Source organism: Tenrec ecaudatus, chromosome 5 (genome assembly GCF_050624435.1).
Source record: "Tenrec ecaudatus isolate mTenEca1 chromosome 5, mTenEca1.hap1, whole genome shotgun sequence".
Taxonomy (NCBI): domain Eukaryota; kingdom Metazoa; phylum Chordata; class Mammalia; order Afrosoricida; family Tenrecidae; genus Tenrec; species Tenrec ecaudatus.
In genome coordinates, this window is record NC_134534.1 from 18545724 (window position 1) to 18566775 (window position 21052).

Consider the following 21052-nt stretch of genomic DNA (forward strand, 5'->3'; position numbering starts at 1 on the left):
AGCCTAGCATGTGAACCATTTGCATCTCCCAGAAACTCCATGGCCATGGCAGGAGCTCTTTGGACACGTGCTAAATGAATGAGTAACTGATCATTGCGCTCTTGGGTAACTGTAGGACGGCCTGACGGACAGGGCTGCTTACCCTCGGCCCAGTGGTTTACTCGGGAGCAATACCCTAGCCTGCTGAAGAATTGAGGTGGGCCTCATGGAATGGCCAAACTTTTGAAATTGAAATAATTTTGCCATAGGCTACCTGGAGGCAAAAGAGAATCCACACAGAAAAATAAATCAACATCTCATTTATCCTGCTCCTGACCCAGTCACTGAGGCTCCACCCTGTCTCCCAGAATGCACTGTGACCTCCCTAGACCCTCCTGGCCACCCTTCAAAGCCTTCTTACAACCCTACCTTCAAGGGCCCAGCTGACAGGATGGAAGTGAAATAAATATTGCTAAGTGTAGAAAAACAATTCTTCTTCTAGCCAACTCCGCCAAACCAGAGAACAACTAACTTGAGTACATAATCTCAACATAGGCGCAATTTCAAGTTGGCAAGTGCCTGTAGGGCTTGGTTAAAACAACAGAACACAATCATGAGACACACTTGCTAGAGGCCTTTGTCTAGAATTCCGCATTCATTTCATGGGGCGGTTTGTTGGTGATAAGGTGAGCAATACCTTAATTTGATTTTTAATACAGCCACAAGAGGAACGATTGAGTGTTTGAAGCGTAGGGTCTGTATTCCCCTCACTTGTCAGGTGAGAACAAGGAGGTCCGGGCAGTGAGGTGGCTTGCCCAGGGCTGGAGCGCTAGTCAGTGGCAGAGCTGGTCCCCGATTCCCAAAGCCAATTCTCTTTCCCCCACATTCTTCAACCTCCTGAGCCATGAGCTACAGCTTCCCAGGAAAAGAATATTACCTCTTTCATTATTTCTCCGTCTGCTTGGAAACATTGATGATCTTCCTCTGCGCCCGCCCTCGCGAAGATGACCTAGGCAAACGCAGTGAAGGCAAGGCCCGGCGTGCATTCTGCAGCTCACTTTGGGCGAGTGTTCTAACCTGTTCCCCACTGTTGGAGGTTCTAACGAATGCCTAGATTTATGAGCTTCCCGAGTCATGTGTGAAAAATCCATCTGCGATGTCCATCCATTAAGACACTTTGCCACCAAGTCCTTTCCGCTACCGAGTAGGACTGCCCTGTGCTGTGCCCAAGGGTGGGTGTCTTTATGGAAGCAGGCTGCTCCTGTAGTATGGCTGGTGGGTTTGAACTGCCAACCTTTCAGTGAGCAGCCCCATGCTTAACCCACAGTACAGCTAGGGCTTATTCACATCCTCTACAGCCCGGGTTTTGTTTTCCTTCTTGTCGTTGGGAAATGCGCTTGTGTCGTTGCCCTTGCTGCTGCTGCCACAATGGTTTTTAAGGAGAGAACTTGAGAGCGTAGTTCAGAAACTGGCCTGGTAGGATGTTGATTGAATTTGCCTTAAGCATGTCCTCATTAGTGGTGCAAGCCGGTGCACCCTTTCCCTTTCAAATGCCATCTAGCCGGCGCCTCGGCATGGATTTAATTATGGCGACTTGAGGCCTTAGAAACTTTGGGCTCGGCTGAAAGTTCTTTGGAAAGTGTCGTAAGCGCCTGTCCTGCAGACGGAAGAACACGGACGGACTGAAAGCCACTGGGCAGGCCGGGGTTTGAAGACGCGTCTCAGCGCTCTCCTCCTCCTCCCCGTGGCCCCCCCTCCTTATTATTATTTTTTTTTTGGCATCTGAAGATTGGAATTTTAATTGCACAGCCAGTTTGTAATTCATGAAGCCCAGAAAGGGCATGGTTTATTAATGAGTTCAGATTATTAGGTGCCCTGAACCTGGGCCCGGCGGCGGCTTGATCAGCTTCCACAGCTCTTTGCTTACAACTGCCATCCGTGGGTGCATGGAGGCGCAATTATGCTGAGTTCTGCCAGGTTAAGGCCTCTATTGTGAAGACATCTTACGGTGTCTTAAGAAGGCATTTATTGAAATGCCATCATTTAATACTTCAGGCTCCCACAATCGAGCTCTCTAAGGTTACAGGCAGCAGTCTCTTAATTGGATGTTTTCCCCCAGTACATAAAATCCTTGGCTTAAACACACACACTCACCCCCAATTAAGGGAAAAGCCCACGAAGTGCAAGAAACAATATTGCTTCATGGTTAAGAGCCCAGGCTCTGGGCCAGACAGGCTGGATTTGAATCACGTTTCTGGGATTCTCTAGCTCCGTTAACGATGGGCATTTGTCTGACCCTCGTTCTATTGCAGTGTCTATCGGTAAAGTGAGGGCAATGCATGTGCCAGTGTGTCACTGTGAGGGCCGAGCACCTAGTGAAGAATGGGAACCTGAGTATTATTACAATCCTTGTGCCAAGGGAGCCAAGGAATTTATTTTTATTTTTTGTGCTATAAAGCATAGTTGCATTAAGCCTTGACATAAGCAGGGATGCCTCCTTGTAGAAAAAAAACAAACAACAACTGTAAGTTGTCCTCTGGTATCATCTCTCTCCTCTAGTCTTATTAATAGCTCTCTTCCCCACCAACTTTTCGTTTGGTTCATGACTGTCCAGAGTAGAGCGCAATTTATATTTTTGGCATTAACTATTTGAGATCAAAAGGGCAGCATTTACCCAAAGACAGAGTTCAGGAGGGTTAGGCCAAAAAGGACGAATGGAAACAGGAAACAGAGGGAGGAAGTGGGATCAGTGATGTCACATGGAAGGGGAGGCAACCTCTGAGATGTGTGTGTGTGTGTGTGTGTGTGTGTGTGTGTGAGGTGTTAAATGTGAAGCTGAGGCTCTGTTCTGGAAACCCAGGCACAATAAAAAAGTTAAGGAAGAAGAAAACGGCACACGTGACTAATCATGGCCAATGGCTGCAAAGTAGAAATGGATGGTTAATGTCTGCAAAGGAGTCTCATCGGAAGAAGAGTTGGGGGCCCTTCAGAGCATCCTCCCCTCCTCTTAACAGGGGTTTGGTAGCTGGGAGTCCAGCAGAAATAATGGTTCATTAAATGCTAAGTTACAAGTAAAAAGCAACAAGGGAGCAGAAACCCAAATTCCTGGTAGTCTAAGGATCTCAGCTGGCCTCAGCTGTTATTCTAGCGGTGGGTGAAAAAAAAAAAGCAATCTGCCGTTTACAGTATTGAAAAGCAAGGATGGTACTTGGAGGTCTAGTGTGTGTCTGACTCAAGCCATGGCACTTTCCATTGCCTCATGTGCCTGGGAAAGTTGGTCATTGCATCCAAGCAACAAGCCCACATGGAAGAAGCACACCAGCCTGTGTGATCATGAGGTGTCAATGGGATCAGGGATCAGGCATCAAAGACCCAGAACAAAAATCATATCGATATGACTGAGGGAGAGGATGGAGTGGAGACCCAAAGCCAATCTATAGAAAATTGAACATCCACATACAAAAGGGTCACAAGGAAGAAATGAGCCAGTCAGGGTGCAGCATAGCATCGACAAAACATACAACTTTCCTCTGTTCTTTAATGCTTCCTCCCCCCACCCCCCACTGCTGTCATGACCTTACAATTCCAGCTAGACCAGAATATGTACACTGGTACAGATAAGAACTCACAACACAGGGAATCCAGGACAGATAACCCCTCAGGACCAATAATGAGAGTAGCAATACCAGGAGGGTAAAGGGGAGGTGGGAGAGAAAGGGGAAACCAATCACAAGGATCTACATATAACCCCCCTCCCAGGAGTACAGACAACAAAAAGTAGGTGAGTGGAGACAGTGGTTGGTGTAAGACATGAAAAAGAAATGATAAATTCTCAAGGGTTCATGAGGGAGGGAGGATGGGGAAGGAAGAAAAGGGGCAGATACCAAAGGCTCAAGTAGAAAGAAAATGTTTTGAAAATGATGATGGCAACATGTGCACACAGGTGCTTGACACAATGGATGGAGGTATGGATGTGATAAGGGCTGTAAAAGCACCGAATAAAATGATTTTTTTAAAAAAAGAAAGTTAGCCATTGAATACGGAAGGTGATGCATTTGCATTGTGGTGCTGGGGAAGAATATTGAAAGTTCCCTGGACTGCCAGGAGGACAAACCAATCTGTCTCGGAAGAAGCATGGCCAAAGTGCTCCTTGGAGGCAAAGATGGAGAGACTTCCTCCCAAGTACTTTGAATATGTTGTCAGGTGAGACCAGTCCCTGGAGAAGGACTTCATGATTGGCAAAGTAGAGAGGCAGTGAAAAAGATGAAGGTCTTCTAGCTCAGAAGCAACAAAGCCCACATGGAAGAAGCACACCAGTCTGTGTGATCACAAGGTGTCGAAGGGATCAAACACCAAAGAACAAAAAGTCAAATAATTGTGAATGAGGAGAAGTGCAGATTGGGGACCCAAGACCCATCTGGAGGCAACTGAACATTCCCTATGGAGGGGTCGCAGAAAAGAGACACGCCAGTCAGGGTGTAGTGTAGTGACGATAAAACATACAACTTTCCTCTAGTTGCTAAATGCTTCCTCCCCCACCCCCACCCCCCGCCAACTATCATGATGCAAATTCTACCTTACAAATCTGGTTACAGCAGAGGATGTACACTGGTACAGATAGGAACTGGAAAAACAGGGAGTCCAGGAAAAATGATCCCTTTAGGACCAGTAGTGAGAGTGGCGATGCCGGGGGATGGAAGGATGGTGGAGTGGAAAGGGGGAGCCAATTACAGGGATCTACATATAGCCTCCTCCCTGGGGAATAGACAACGGAAAAGTGGGTGAAGGGAGTGGGTAAAATATGACAAAATAATAATTATTATAACTTATCAAGGGTTCATGGGGAGCGGACGGGAAGGGAGTGGAAAAAATGAGGAGCTGATACCAAGGGCTCAAGCAGAAAGCAAATGTTTTGAGAATGATGATGGCAAAAAATGTACGAATGTGCTTGACACAATGGATGGATGTATGGATTGTGATAAGGGTTTTAAGAGCCCCAAATAAAATGAATTTTTTAAAAAAATGAAGGTCGTCAAGGAGATGGATGACATACAGTGACTGTATCAATGGGGTCAGGCATAGGAGCGATTGTGAGAATGGTGCAGGACCAGACAGTGTTTTATTCTATTGGGCATAGGGTTGCTATGGGTCGGAGCACCTTATAACCACAGAGTTCCCTAGATGGAGAGTCTCCCTCTGAAGGGGTCAAGCAGTAGCCATGTCGCTCCCAGGATTGATTACTTCTCTTGGGCCAAGAGCAGTTCTAAAGCAGGAGGCACCCAGGAGTGGTTCTTAGCCAAGACACCAAAGTGGGGATACAACACCATGGATGGTAAAAGGGATGTGGATGAGACTCAACAGAATCCATGACGGTTGTACATTATGTGGTAACTCTTGAGTGTGGGAACTATGTATCGTTCACCTTGGCAGTCATCATCAACCTAGCTCATGTCAGGCAGGCGAAAGCTCTAGTTTGTAGAACAGTCATCCAAGATATGTAGGAAATGCCCGCTGGCTGGCACTTTTCTAACCTGCTGCCATGTGTAATCACAGATACCTGTGAAGGACTTAGTCACATCTCCCAAGCAGCAGAGAACCAGGCCGTGTGGGTAATAGGAGGATATGGAAATGTGGATTGCCTGTTCCCAGAACCTGGTTGCCCTGTCAACTCAACTGTCTGAGGACTGAATGCTTAAATTAAGAAATGGGAAATAACTTCCTCGGAGGGAGCAGAGCATCTCAAAGGAGAGAACTTCAATCTGTTTAGCTCAGCTCTAAATTACATTTTCAAATTTTATCAAAGTAATAACCACATCTGGCTAAGCATGCAAATGGAATAAAAAGGAGATAAATGAATGGTAAGGTCTCCTTCTCCATCTTCTTGTCTCTTAGTTCCCCTCCCTAGAGCCAACGACTGTTAGCATGTCCATGTGTTTCTATTCAGAAATTAGTTGCGCACCTACCAACCAATGCATTTATGAGGAAATTATAGTGTATATGAGGGGGCGTCGTAAAATACAAGAGGAAATACCTTTTCATTCCAGCTTCCCCATGAACTTTATGAAGCCCTTGTATACGCTGCAAGGAGACCTGTGGCGTAACGAGTTCTTCATTAGGCTGCTCACCACAAAGTCAGCAGTTTGAAACCACCAGTCACTTCAAGGGAGAAAGATGAGGCTTTCTGCTCCTGTAAAGACTTATAGCCTTGGAAACCAATGGGGGCAGTTCCACTCTGTCCTGTGGGGCCACTGTGAATCAGAGTTGACTCAGGGTAGTGACTTTGGGTCCATAGATCCTGTTCTCTCCTGCTTTGTTTTTCAATAATAACAGACCTCGCCAATCTTCCCTGATCAGCACATCCATCTCTACCCAGTTTGGTTCAATGACAGCATAGGGTCGCTATGCATCAGAATGGACTCGATGGTAGTGAGTTTGGTTTGGTGACAATAGATGTCTCCCAATTTATTCGATCTGACCTTGTTTGTTTTCTAATGGGCATTTACGTTTTTATCCCTTTGCTCTGACAAAGAACGCGATCCCAAATTGTGTCTAGTTTATGTATTTATCTGCAGCTGTGCTTTCAGCATTTTTAAACAGAAAAGCTTTCTGTTGCTCAACAGGAACGAGTGAATGGGGTTACATCTCTATTGAAAAGGTATCTGTCTGCCCTCCTGAGTAACGATTATTCAGGCTCTGTCCATTTGTTCTTTTAGTCCCTCTCCCAGAATATCAGAAATTTATGATCAGAAAAGAGAGATGCTGTCGCAGATGGACCAAAGCAGAAAGCAATTTTTCACTGAGGTGTGTCATAGCAGATTCTCAGACTCACATTTGGTACATCTTTCAGAAACGGGATAACGAGGTTGAGAGCAACCTTACTAAGAACCTAAGAGGGTCAAGATTGACTGTGTCCGATGCGAGTTTCACCAACACGGTCAGATCTGCGGGACGGGAGGCAGGGTGGACTTCCAAGCGCTCACGGTTGTCTCTTTGCTTGCAGTGAAGTACATGCGAGAAGCCACCCCCTATGTGAAGAAGGGCTCCCCGGTCTCCGAGATTGGGTGGGAAACGCCCCCACCGGAATCCCCTCGGCTTGGGGCCGCCTCCTCAGACCCTGTGACGCCGCAGTCCTTCTCCTTCCACAGAGACCGGAAAAGCATCCCCCTCAAGAGGTGCTACGTCACTCGGAGTCTCGCCTTGGCTGACCCTGAGAACAGGTAATGGGGCCCACAGCTCCAATCCGCGTCTCCTCTGCTCTTGGGCCTTTGGGGTTCTGAGGGGGCCTTGATGGGCAGTTCTAGGATCCTGAACACACGTGATGGTGTCCAAAGAAGGGCACCAAAGAGTCACATGGAGAGAATGAGCAGGCCCAGGCCTGGGTTTCCTCCTCTTTCCCTACTTCCTTCTCAGCCTCCCTCCTTCGCCTACCTGCCCGTCAGCCAGATGAGTCGTGATTGCGGGGAGCTGAGCTCTGCTTAGGGAAAGCCTGTGGAATTGGAGTAGGGATCCTGAGTTTGTTCCCGGCTCTGCCATAGCCAGTCTGTGTGACTTCAGGCAAGTTACTTAAACCCCCACCACAGTGTTGTCATCTGTAAACGGGGAGTAGTTAAAATAGAGACCTCACTGGGCTGTTAGGTTTCTAGGCAAATACATGGAAAGTGCTTCGCACTGGGAAACTGCCTAAGAAGGCAAACCCTAATGGTATTTACAATCAGCATTAGGTGGTAAGAAGCAAATCACCCCCTCTGGGTCTCAAGAAGAGCCCCTGGCTGGTACAAGCTGTTCATATTCTTGTCTGATCACCAGAAGATTGGCAGTTTAAGCCCACCCAGAAGCACCTTGGAATAAAGGCCTGGCAATCTATTTCAGAAAATCAGTCCCTGGCAACCCTGAAGAAAATACAAGACTCTGGGAAACAGTCAGTCCAAAGGACAAGCAGGTCACACACCCCCTGAGACCAGAAGAACTAATTGGTGCCCTGTTGCCACAGCTGACTACTCTGATGGGGACCCCAGGAGAAGGGGCTAGACAGAGGGGGAGAAAAATGAAGAACAGCATTCATGGTCCTGGAAAACAGACTTACTGGTCTGACAGAGGCTTGTGGGACCCCCAAGACTAAGGCTCTTAGGAACCCTTCAAATCTCAAACTGCACCCACCCCGGGGAGTCCCTTTCAGCCTGTGCGTTGGAAGACAGCCCTAGAAAGCGAGAAGCCCTCTCCCCGAGGAAGATCATCCTCTGAACAACCTGCCCGCGGAGACCAGGTCAGCCGCATGCATATGCCACTGACAAGGCTCTCAGAAGGGAGGAGGAGGCAGGAGTGGCCCAGGGAGGAAGTCAGAGAGTGCTTTCACACTGAGATTTCTGCAACTGGTGTCACAAGGTGAACCGTAGATCAGTTGTCCAAATGGGGAATGAATGCGCTCTGTAAACTCACACACAAACCACGATTCACTTATTTTTACAAAGGAAACAGGCTAGAGCAGTAGATGCTGACTCCCCTGGACAGCAATGGGTTTGGTTTGGGGGTCTGTTTTCAGGCCTCAGTGCCCTTGACTGGGTACTGGGTGGGGTCATGAGATGATCCTGGGAGCCGTTTTTCACTCTAAACCTGCCTTGCGCCCAGGAGAGAAAACAGCATGGCTCGGGTCCAAGCATGCAGTGCTGCTTCCCAACGTCTGTGCCTGCCTTCACCTGCCGCTGCTCCGATAGCTCTCCCTGCCTGGTGGCGGTTATTGGGAGTCTGGCCAAGAGTAGGCAGTTCTCTGGGGGTCCCTCTCCCTCATCAGTCTTACTTGAATTCACCGAAAGTCAAAAGCCTACAACTTGGCAAGAGAGGAAAATAAGAGAAGGAGGAAGAGCAGGGAAAGAAATCGAGCCAGCCATAGGGGACTCTCGGTGACCTTTGCGTCCACATTACAATGCTAAAAATAGGACGCCTTATTGATAGCATGTGTGGAGCAGCTGCAACCGGCCCCAGTGGAGAGAAGTTGGCTGGGATCGGGGTTGCCGATGAGGAAAAGCCAAAGGGCAGAGGTGCAGGGAGAAAGTTGCGTCCTTGGCTCCCAGCTCAGTGCTGTTTTGGTTTGCTGCTCAGAAGCCAACTCTTCGGAAGTTGCTGGGGTCCCTCTGACACTTGCCAACTGCATCTTTACTCCCGTGCTCCCCTACCCTGCATCTTTTTGGGGTGGTGTCTGCACAGGGATGGGTTGGGTGGGCCTGAGTTCCAGAGCGGACCAGCGGGGCAGTCCTGGGAGAGATGGGCAGGCGAGGAGGCGAGGGGATCAGGGAGATGATCCCCGCCTACTTGCTGCGATGTCCCCTCCACCTCTGCGAGTTTTCCTGGCCGGCTGTTGATGTCCTGGTTATCCTCAGTCTCCTCCTCCCAGGCATTTTCCTGATCCTCCAACCAAGCAAGTCCTTTCCACCCCGAATCCGAGGCCTACGGTTTCAGAGCTGATGGATGCATAATTGACTGCGCTGCCTCTCCGAGGTTAGGCATGATGTGACATGCTTGCAGAGTCAAAGGCTTCCAGGTGCCACCAGTCCACGGATGGGCCTTTCTGTGGTTTATCTAGTAGTTTTAAAATCTTGGAATGCATCAATGCATTGACTGCTGGGGACATTTCACATAGAGACCTTGCTGCTTTTCCAGGAAAATCGCGGCATCTGGCAATATCGGGCCCTCGTGGGGCCCATGGGCAGACCTAGAATCTACAGAAGCCCAGGAAAGCCTTCCCCTCTAACCCACTGGGGGCAGGCAATGAATCGCCCTCCTGGGCCTTGACATGACCTGCGCCACTCTTCTCACCGTTTGAAGTAGTTCCACTTCCAGCATCGTGGCCGTTGTGCATCTTAAAGAAGAGCACCCGCTGCGGCTTAGAGAGCATGTGAGTTTCCAAGGTCGTAGAAGGCCACGAAGAGTCCTCAACAAGCATGCATTTAAAAGAGAAGGGGATTTTCCCACCAACTTTTGAAACCCACCAGCCCATGGTGTCGTGGGGGCCAGACCCCGGCCTGTAGCGTATAGGGGACACGCAGCGTCTGGCAAATGCCCTGGGGTACCGTGGAAACCACGAATGTTGGAGGGAGAGAGCGTGACTACCGTTCTTGCCACCCCCAACCCGGGAGAGAAAATGTGTTTGGAGGTGTTTGAAGGCCTTGCTGCTCGTGCCCGCCGCTGACCAGTGTCTGCCAGGCCCCGCCCCAACGTGGGAGAGGGACAGCCTGTCTTACGAGGGTGTGGGACCCGGTGAGGCAGAACTGAAAAATGCAAACAAGTTACCGGAAGGGCTGCACATCTGGGCGTGACTCAAAGTACTGCAGGCAGGGGGGGTCCAGGCACCCGAGACACGCAGGGGGCTACAGGTCTGAGCTGAGCCGGCTCCCAGATGAAGAGGAGGAGAAAAGAAAAAGAAACGCATGTTTTCTATGCGGGGCCCAAGTGGGGAAGGAGCAGAGTCCCCAAACCATATCAGTTAGGCAGATCTGGCTGTCATAAACGCAGTAGCTGGTTAGCAGAGACTAGAGGAGACTCTCTGTTCAGATGCACATAGAGCGATCACAGAGTGCACCAGGTATCAGTTTCACAAAGGCAACACTGTAATTTCCACGAGGCAGAAACAATACAAACATCCCTCTCTGAGGCTGCTGAGATAAAACGAGAAAATCAATAACAAAACCAAAGCACAGAAAAGCTGGCTCCCTGGGTTTTTAAAAGCACTCAATAAAATCACTCTTAAGTCATAGGGGAAATACAAAGTGCAACCATAAAAGTGTTTTTTTAAGAAAAAAAAAGAATATATTGGCTATAACAGGGAAAGCCTGTAAAGAGAGAGTTTGGGTCCTGGAACCGTCTAGATCGTCCCTCTTTGGCATGGATCTAAGCAAGCGCAAGTGTCTTATTCAATTCAAATAGCAAGGCCGTAGGTGCGCCGATGCCCATATTACAGACGGCGAAACGAAACTCAAAAATGGGAGTTGATGGTAACGACAGGTCTGGGACTCAAACCCAGACCTGGCTGACTCCGAGCCAAGTTCAACATCTTAATTATCCACTGCACTGGCTCCACCCTCAGCGCCCAGGCCAACAGCTCTCCTGCCCTATAAGCTCCAGGCTCAGGAGCTGATGGTCTCTGGGTGCTAAATCCTGAGGGCTTGTGGCTGTCGCTGCCGCATCTCGGGACGGATCCCCTCGGCTGGTGACACAGGGCTGCTTATAGTTTGCGTGAAAAATGCTAATGGTCTGTCTCTCCAGTAGAAACATACGTAGAACAGCAGGCAGCTCGGCTGTTTGTTCTCCAAAAAAGGTCACTCAGCAGGCCCTGAATCTACAGGAATATGTCACAGCTAGTGACTGGTAATGATTACAGCAGTTTTGAATTACTTGCATGTGTGTGTGTGTGTGTGTGTGTTACATTCCGCCCTTCTGTATAACAACTGCTAGAGTTTAGAGCCACATTTTCCGTCCTTCAGAGTGTGTAAAGACAGTACCTACCCAGAGTTTTGGACCTGCTCGGCTCCCTCTCCAAGTCCCCTTCCCCATCATCCATCCATCTGATAACCCTTTGTGCTAGTCTGGGTACTTTAGAGAAACAAATCCACAGAAACTCATGTATAAAAGAGAGTTTTATATAAAGGGTAAGTGCGCATCAAGAAAACATCCCAACCCAGTGCTGCCCAAGCCCACAAGTTCAACATTAACCCATATGTCCAACATCAATCCACAAAGTCCTCCTCCATCTCACAAAACACACACTATGATACCGACTGCAGGAGGAAAGCTGAGTCAGTGAGCGTGTAAGCATCTCAGCGCTGGCAGGGGTCTCCACACGGCTGCTCCAGCACCCAGGGCTGCATCGGGGTAGGTCCATGTGGCTTCTCCTTGGGGATGTCTTGCAGGAAGTGAGCCTTGCCAGCTGAAGCAGGGAACTGGCTAAGGCAGCTGCACCTGGTCCGACCATCACAAAGCAGGAGACCGGAGAACTCGAAAGGCGAGGCTCACCGAGCCATTTATCCCTCCGCCTTTCAATCAACCCCACATGTGTTTATTAGCCAGGTTGGCACAATAAACTAACTCCCTCACCCCGGTAGCCATGAGGATGTGAAACACGCAGCATTGGTCCACTGGATGTGTGAGAGAAGCATTTGGGGAAAGAGACCAGTGCTGGCTGCACGACATGATAGATGTAATTAATGCCAATGAATGGTGCAGGTAAAGAAGTTCAAGTGGAAATGGCAACCAGCTGGCTGCCTGTGTTCTTACCACAAGTAAACAAAAAATAAATAAAAAGGGAGGGAAAAGACTACTCACTTGATCAAAATGGCTTCCTTGTCACGTGTTCTCATATCTGAACCCCTCTGCACTACATTACAATGGCACTAGGTTTCAGACCTTCTCTAACGATCTAGCTGCTCCTCTCCTACAAAGACGCTGCACCAGCAACTCTTCCTCCGGCATCTCCTGCACTTGCCTCCTGACAGCCCCCTCGGCCAGTTGCCATTGGGTCAATTCTGGCTCAAGGTCAACCCGTGTGTGTCAGCATAGGACCACGTGCCATAGGGTTTTCAAAGGCTGACTTGGGGTTGCCAGGCATCACCAAACTCTGAGCTCCTACAAGTCACACACAGCCAATGGGCTCACGCCTTTCTGCTCTCCCCTTCGTAGGTGCTTCAGGCTGACACTTGCTCCATGACCCGGCTTCATCGCTGCCGTTCAAGCTTGTCCTGCGCTCTGTTCGCTCTGATTCCGGGGTAGATCTGTACCCACTTTTAATGTCTGTGCTTTGGAAATCTTGCAAGGCAGGGAAGATTACCATGAATGGCCAACCAATTATGTTTTCCCCAATGAGGACCTTTGCATAATTTGCATCTCTGGCTACACAAGAGTGCACAAACGGGTTCATTTTAATGAGCTTTGAAAACCTTTGCCTTGTTATTTTTAAGAAAATCTATTTCCCCTAGATAAACCTGAGCGTTCCTAATTAGTGCACATTTTTAATCAGTGGGTGGTATGAATTCGTAAGGGTTCATGGATGACAGCTTATTTTTTTAAAGAAAATTAATGTTTGATTAGCTTGAGCAATGAGAACCTGGAGGAGACGGCTTCCCGTGCAGGGGGCTGTGGCTTCAGCTGGGCCAGGCTCCTTGCAAGTTCATTTGAGGTCATCGTGGTGCCTCTCAGCATACTTCTGGGAAAAGGCCAGCTCCCTCTCCTCAGAGCACTTCAAGAGGTTGAACTTGGCCATCTTCTTGCTGAGCGATTTGTTGCAAACATTGACTTTCAATATGCAGGCCTTGATCCTTGGCTCCCAGTCCATTTATTGAACTCCATTTGGTGTGCATAAAGCCACCCTGGATTTTCCAGCTGACCTAATGAAGCCACTGGAAATAAGCCCAATGCGGCCACTGCAGGGATCTTCTATTCAGTAGACATTGCCTACCCTGGGGATGATGGCTCAGAGCCCCTTTTCAGCCCTTTTATTTGTGTTTTAAAATTTTTTATTGGGGACTCATAGAGCTTTTTTTGTTTTGTTTTGTTTTTAATCATTTTATCGGGGGCTCATACAACTCTCATCACAATACATACATCAATTGTGTAAAGTACATTTGTACATTAGTTGCCCTCATCATTCTCAAAACGTTTGCTCTCCACTTAAGCCTTTGGTATCAGCTCCTTATTTTTCCCCTTCCTTCCCCGCGCCCCCCTCCCTCTGAATCCTTGATAATTTATAAATTATTACTATGCCATATCTTTCCCTGTCCAACATCTCCCTTCACCCACTTTTCTGTTGTCCGTCCCCCAGGGAGGAGGTTATATGTAGATCCCTGTAATCAGTTCCCCCTTTCCACCCTACCCTCCCAGTATCACCACTCTCACCACTAGTCCTGAAGAGATCATCCGTCCTAGATTCCCTGTGTTTCCAGTTCCTATCTGTACAAGTGTACACCCTCTGGTCTAGCCAGATTTGTAAGGTAGAATTGGGGTCATGATAGTGGGCGGCGGGGTGGGGTGGCGGTAAGGGAGAACTAGAGGAAAATTGTATGTTTCATCGTTGCTACACTGCACCCTGACTGGCTCGTCTCCTCCCCGCGACCCTTTTTAAAGAGGATTTCCAGTTTCCTACAGATGGGCTTTGGGTCCCTACTCTGCACTCCCTCTCATTCACAATGATATGATATTTTGTTCTGATGATGCCTGATACCTGATCCCTTTGACACCTCGTGATCATACAGACTGGCGTGCTTTTTCCATGTGGGCTTTGTTGCTTCTGAGCTAGATGGCACTTGTTTACCTTCAAGCCTTTAAGACCCCAGATGCTATATCTTTTGGTGGCCAGGCACCATCAGCTTTCTCCACCACATTTGCTTATGCACCCATTTGTCTTCAGCAATTGGGTTGGGATGGTGAGCATCATGGAATGCCAGTTTAATATAACAAAGTATTGTTGCACTGAGGGAGTACTTGAGTGGAGGCCCAATGCCCATCTGCTAACCTTAATACTAAACCTATAAATATGTGCACATAGATCTATTTCCCCACCCTCATATATTAATATATTTACATATGTGCATGCCTTTATTTAGACCTCTACAAATGTCCTTTGCCTCTTAGTTTTTTCCTCTATTTCCTTTTACCTTCCTCTTGTCCCACTATCATGCTCAGGCTTCATTTGGGTTTCAGTAATTCCTCTTGTTTATGTTACCCCCATCACACCCTACCAGGCCTCCTGCACCCTCCTCACCACCGATTTGTTTCACGTGTTGTTCCCTTGTCCTTAGGTTTGTTGACATCACTTCCTTACCCCCCACCTCCCCCTCTCCCATGGCCCCCAAAACTGCCGGTCCCGTTGTTTTCTCTTCCAGATTGTTCATCCAGCATATCTTATTTGGTCAGAGATGCGGAGATAATAACATGCACAAAAACAAGATAGAGCAAAAGAAAAGAAAACAACAACAAAAAGCTAATGACAAAAATGAAACAAAATACCACCACAACAACAAAAAAGAAAAGCTTGCAGTTAGATCAAGGACTGTTTGTTGGCCTTTAGGAGTCTGATGGGCACCAGGCTCTGGCCCCAAAGTCTATTTTTGGTATTCCCTGGGGACTTCGTTGCTCTGTTCCCCTTGCTGTTCTGTTCCATGCTCTTAGTGTTTTGCCTCGGTGTGGTGGGATCAGATCGAGCAGAATTCCCACACTGTGTGTCCAGAATTGTCCCCTGTAGGGCTATGGGTCAGTGAGGGATGTCGTGTCTCAGAGTAGGGGTAGCCATGTGGTCTTCTCTGTGGATTGGCTGCTCTGAGTGGGAATATTGTCTTCAAGGCTTGGTTGGCCAGGATGTGCTCCACTCTTACCCCCTCCCCCTGCCACCTTCATTTGCTCTCATTTGCTCTGATCAGACATGTCCCTCTCCCAGAGCTGCAGCTTCAGTGCTGCCCTCTGAAATAAATTCTTCTGTGGGGGACGGGCAGGTGTCCACATAGTTGGGGTTGGGGCCGGCCCAGCACAGCCCTCCACTGCTTCCCTACTCTATGCCGGCATGTTGCATTCCCATCTTGGAGCACTGGGTTGAAGTCTGGTCCCTCTTTCTCCCTTGTCCGCCCGTTTTGCTGCACCTGTGGAATTTAGTCTTCCTAAGTGGAGGGTGGTTTGGGATTGCAGAAAGATGCCAACCTTTAGAAAACCAGCTGGCCTATGCATGGGGCATTGACTCCATAGTGAAGTTCTTGCCAGCGCACCTCTCACCTCAATACCTACAGTCCTTCGTGGAGGCTTGCTTGTTGTTATGATGCCAAATAGGTTTAAGCAGAGCTTTGAGACTAAGACAGAATTGGGAGAAAGGCCTGCGTATCTACGTCTAAACATCAGCCAACGAAAACACCGTGGCTAAGTAACCAGCCCGGGGGAGATACCAGGAACAGGCAGAGTTTTGTTCCACCATTGAAGATGGGGTTGCCATGAAGCTGCAGCAGCTTGTCACGTCAACAACAACAACAGCACAGAAAACAACTTTGGTTTGCAGGCCTTCTCCCTGCCCACAGACCTTCCTTCCTTTATTCCTAATTTATTCTCAAATTCCAATAGGGACGCTGACAATGCCAGTACTTGAAGCCTAACTGGACATTTCTTTTTCTTTTTTTTTTTAACAATTTATTGGGGCTCATACAATTCTTAACACAGTTCATACTAATACATACATCAATTTTATAAAGCACATCTGTACAGTCTTTGCCCTAATCATGTTTTTCTCCTCTTTTCTTTTTTTACATTTTATTAGGGACTCATACAACTCTTATCACCATCCATACATATACATACATCAATTGTATAAAGCACATCCATACATTCCCTGCCCCAATCATTCTCAAGGCATTTGCTCTCCACTTAAGCCCCTTGCATCAGGTCCTTTTTTTTTTTTCCCCTCCCTCCCCTTTCCCCCGCTCCCTCATGTGCCCTTGGTAATTTATACATCGTTATTTTGTCATATCTTGCCCTATCCGGAGTCTCCCTTCCCCCCTTCTCTGCTGTCCCTCTCCCAGGGAAGAGGTCACATGTGGATCCTTGTAATCAGTTCCCCCTTTCCAACCCACTCACCCTCCACTCTCCCAGCATCGTCCCTCACACCCTTGGTCCTGAAGGTATCATCCACCCTGGATTCCCTGTACCTCCAACCCTCATATGCACCAGTGTACAGCCTCTGTCCTATCCAGGCCTGCAAGGTAGAATTCGGATCATGGTAGTTGGGGGGAGGAAGCATCCAGGATCTGGGGGAAAGCTGTGTTCTTCATCAGTACTACCTCGCACCCTAATTAACCCATCTCCTCTCCTAAACCCCTCTATGAGGGGATCTCCATTGGCCGACACTTGGGCCTTGGGTCTCCACTCTGCACTTCCCCCTTCATTTAATATGGTATATATATATATACATATACATATACACATACATACACACACTTATATTCAACTTTGAAATCGCGTGTAGTAATGACTCAGGTTCTTTGCCAGGTGCTAGATGAGCCCTGGTGGCACACTGAATTAAGCACTGGGCTGCAAACCGAAAGGTCAGTGGAGAGATATGGGGCTGCTTGTTTGTATAAAGAGATTAGAGTCTCAGAACCTTCTGGGGACAATTCTCTGTTCCGTAGGGCCACAGGGGAGATCGCATGGGGCCACATCTGACCTCCTCTGAATTCGAACTTCCAACATCTTGGTTAGTAACCAAGCACAGCCAAGGAACCCCCAAGCAGTACCCAGGAAACCAGTCGCATGGATGAGGTGCCCAAGGTTTAAGGACAGAGGAAGCTGCTGCTGCCCCAAGATCTGAGGTGTCAAAGGTGGAAGAGATAGCAACCCACAAGGCCTCTGGTCCTGGAGGGGGACAGTTGAGCAGCTGGGGTTGTTCTCTCCCGCCCTGCAAGCTCCTGTCACAGCCTCTGACCGGCTGCACACACCAGAGGCTCGGGTCCTGTGGGATGCTGGTCATTCCATTGCGTGGGACCCGTTGGAGCAGAGATCAGGGCAGAGAATGAAGCTGGAGGCAACCAGGCTGAGAAAAATCACAAAACACGGATGAGACGGGTTCATAATGTTCACGGAAGAATTCCATTATCTTTTCATTCCATTCTTACCTGAACGTCCTGGAGGCCCCTGTGGATTAACATTCTCTCTCTTTGAAAAGAGATTGTGTGTGTGTAACACAAGTGGCAGCTCACTCTAAGACAATACGGTTAACCCAGTCACTTTATGTCCTTCCTGATCTTGTTGTCCAAATACATCTCAGTCTCAAATTAGTGTTTAGAAAGGCCTGTTTGATACGAGGTGGTATGACCCACCCACCGAGAGTTTTAGTAAGGAAGCCCGGTGGTGAAAGTGATCCGTGCTACCCCAAAGCCCACCAGCCGGTCAGGCTGTGGGACAAAGAAATGGCCGTGTGCTTCCCTAAAGACTTACAGCCTTGTTCACCTGGTCAAGCAAGGTTCTCCTCTGTCCAATAAGGTTGCTGTGCATAAGAACTGACTTGACAGCACTGATTTGACTGGGTTTAGAGTTTTTGTTCGTTTGTTATTAAAGGATCATTTTATTCGGGGCTCTTAAAGCTCTTATAACAATCCATGTATCAATTGTATCCAGCATATTTGTACATATGTTACCATTATTATTTTCTAAACATTTACTTTCAGTTGAGCCCTTGATATCAACCCCTCTTTCCCCCCGCCCCACCCTCATGGCCCCCTTGATAAATGATAAATTATTATTGTTTTTATATCTTACACTGACCAGTCTCCCTTCTGGTTTGGAGTTTTATTAAAGATTTAATTTAGCTGCTCATGGAATCCAGAGTTTCTGGATCTGTGGAGGCTTGATTAAGTCCATAACTATTGCCCTGAGATCATCTTGACCTTGACCATCTTTAAACCTTGAACCAAAAATATTCACTCGAGTCTTCTTTACAGCTAGTGTAGCTTAACAAGTAAAGAAAACTTTCCTCGAGCATTATCTTTTAAAGAACGCTATATCAAATTAACCGCAGCAGTGAGGCAGTTGGGTAGGAATATGGGCAGCCAGGAGTTTGCATTAGCAGGAGAGGAACAATTTGCCAAAGGAGGGTGAGCCTGGGTTATACAACTTGAAGAAAGCGGTGTCATTGAATAATCCATGTAGATGTTGTATCAGTATATGTTTTGCTGTTAATCTTCTCAACAACAAGTTTTTTTAAAGAGAGATTTCTTGTCATCAAACATACTCCCCTCCCTTTCTTGTGACTTAGGCTGCAGAGAAAAGAAACCATTGAAAGACCCAGGAAGAAAGCCAGGGGATTTTGCTAAAGAGGAAACTTGCAGCCGGGCAGTGTCCTGGGAAGGGCAGGACTTCTTAGTGTGGGCATGGGTTTGGAAAGCAGCAGCGATTGGTGGGGAGGGGTCCCAGGAGGGGTGTCCCCCTCTATCCTAACAAACCTGGGGGCTCCAGAAGGCACAGGGAAGGTTGCTCCTGTCGCCATAGCAAACCAGCCTGGCATGGGAGCCTTCAAGAAAGGCAGCACAGAGGTAGGAGGCGATGTGAGAAAACGAGGGGAGTCTGTTCGCTCAGGAGCCAGTAATTAATGGGAATCAGAACGATAGGCGGCCTGATCTTTTTCTCGTCCATTTGCTTTCATCTGAAATGCCAAATCATTTACCCTCTCTGCGCACCTTCACTTATAATGCAGCACCTTTTGATTTCCTAGAATCAAACCCTCTCCCCCGCCTCAGTTATGAAACACGCAGTAAAGGCCAAGTGGAGCAATTTGTTTTAGTTCCTGTATTATTAAACATCCAGACAACTGGAAAATGTTTCCTCATGTTACCTGGAAACCAAACACTGGGTCCAGCATCAGAATCCATGGAGCTATTTTCTCAAGCTCCCTGGCACTCTTTTTTTTTTTTTCTTCCTTTTTACAAGATGCGTGGTGCAGCCTTAGGAAAAGAATGACGGGCTCTCAGACCAGGCCAACCTGGGGTTTGCACTTATCAGTGGGGTGACGTTAGACAATGTACTTCACTTCTTGGAACTGTGTTAAATAAAATGAGGGTCAGACTATCACCGTATGAGACCTAAGCAAGTTGGCATTTACCTGATGCCAAGACACGTTGTTGTTAGTGGCCTTGAGTGGATGATGACTCATCGTGACCTCAGGTGTGCAGGGTAGGACTGCTCCATCATGCTTTCAGGGCGGTGACTTTTCAGAGGCAGATGGTCAGGTCTGCCTGCCGAGGCTCTTGTGGGTGGGCTCAAACTGCTAATCAGCTGGTTCCTCCCTGGGACATCTTTAGTTGCTGTGGAGCTGATCTTGAGGACTGACAACCCAACCCCGTATATATCACAATAGGATTATAGGCAGCTGATCTTCAACCAAAGACCAAAATCCATAAACCCTAAAGAAATAAGAAACATAACACAAACAAACATATGCCCTCCCACGTTCGTCACAGCACTGTTGACAATAGCGAGACTCCACACGCCCATCAGTGAGAGAATGGATAAAGAATCTTGGGTATATGCGCACAGTGGAATACTACGCATAGCTGAAAAATGATGAAACCACAAATGACCTCATCACATGGATGGGCCCGGAGCTCATGATAATGAGTGAATTTGGTCAATTGCAAAAGAACAAATATTGTATGAGACCATGACTATGCAGATAAAAACCAAGACAGAGACTTACATACCAATGGGAACAGACTGGAAGCTATCTAGCCGGGGAAGGCCCGGGAGGGAAGATAAAACAGTGGGCTAGAAGGTTGGCAGGTGTTGACTTGGGTGAAAGGGAGGATGGAGGTCCACAAGAGGGAGAAGAGAAACCAGAGGAGGGGCGATGGGGAAGCATACTGGGTAGGAGGGGTGCAGTTGATGAATGCTTTGAGGCTTGAACTGTGTGATTGCAGAACCGATGGTTTGAATTAAAAAACACAATTGAAAAAACACAAAACATGGTGCTTTAAAAGAAGAAGACTAGAACTGTATTCCATGGGGTTGTCAGTGGTTGTTTTTCCAGAAGTTTATCACCAGGCCTGTCTTCTGAGGCACCTCTTAGTGGACACATGATGCTTTGCAGCTGAGCACATTAACTTAGAACCCAGTGCTCCTGGTGGTACTGGGAGTTGCACATTGGGCTGCTAATTGGCTGCATGTTTGGTGGTTCAAACCCATGAGCTACTCTGTGGAAGAAGGAGGCTGTCTGTTTCCATAAAAGATTTACAGTCTCAGAAACTGAAATTGGGTCGCTATGAGTTGAAATTGAATTGGTGGCAGTGGGGTTTTAAGAAGGGCGCCTACTAGAAGTTCTGTTTAGCAAATCTGATCTTGTCCCTGATGTCTCTTCTTTGGAAATTACCCAGCCCTATTATGATTGTGAAAGGCTTTCTTCAGTGTCATATGGCATTTTTAAGTTGTTTTATTAAACTCTAGGATAAAGATGGGGGAGGCTTTCGACTCCTGTTAAACCGTTATTGTCTCAGAACCCCACAGGGGCAGTTCTACCCCATCCTATAGGGTCACTTTGTGTCAGCATTGACTCGATGGCAGTGATCTTGGG

The 21052-nt window shown here is 47.8% G+C and overlaps 1 protein-coding gene across 1 annotated transcript in view; it reads left to right on the forward strand.

The window, feature by feature from the left end:
- The window catches only part of SNTB1 (syntrophin beta 1), a 273624-nt gene that overhangs the window by 122149 nt on the left and 130423 nt on the right, over positions 1–21052 (forward strand). Inside the window, exon 2 of the mRNA XM_075549317.1 lies at positions 6980–7196. Within this exon, the coding sequence (XP_075405432.1) occupies positions 6980–7196 (217 nt within the window). The remainder of the gene's footprint in view (positions 1–6979; positions 7197–21052) is intronic.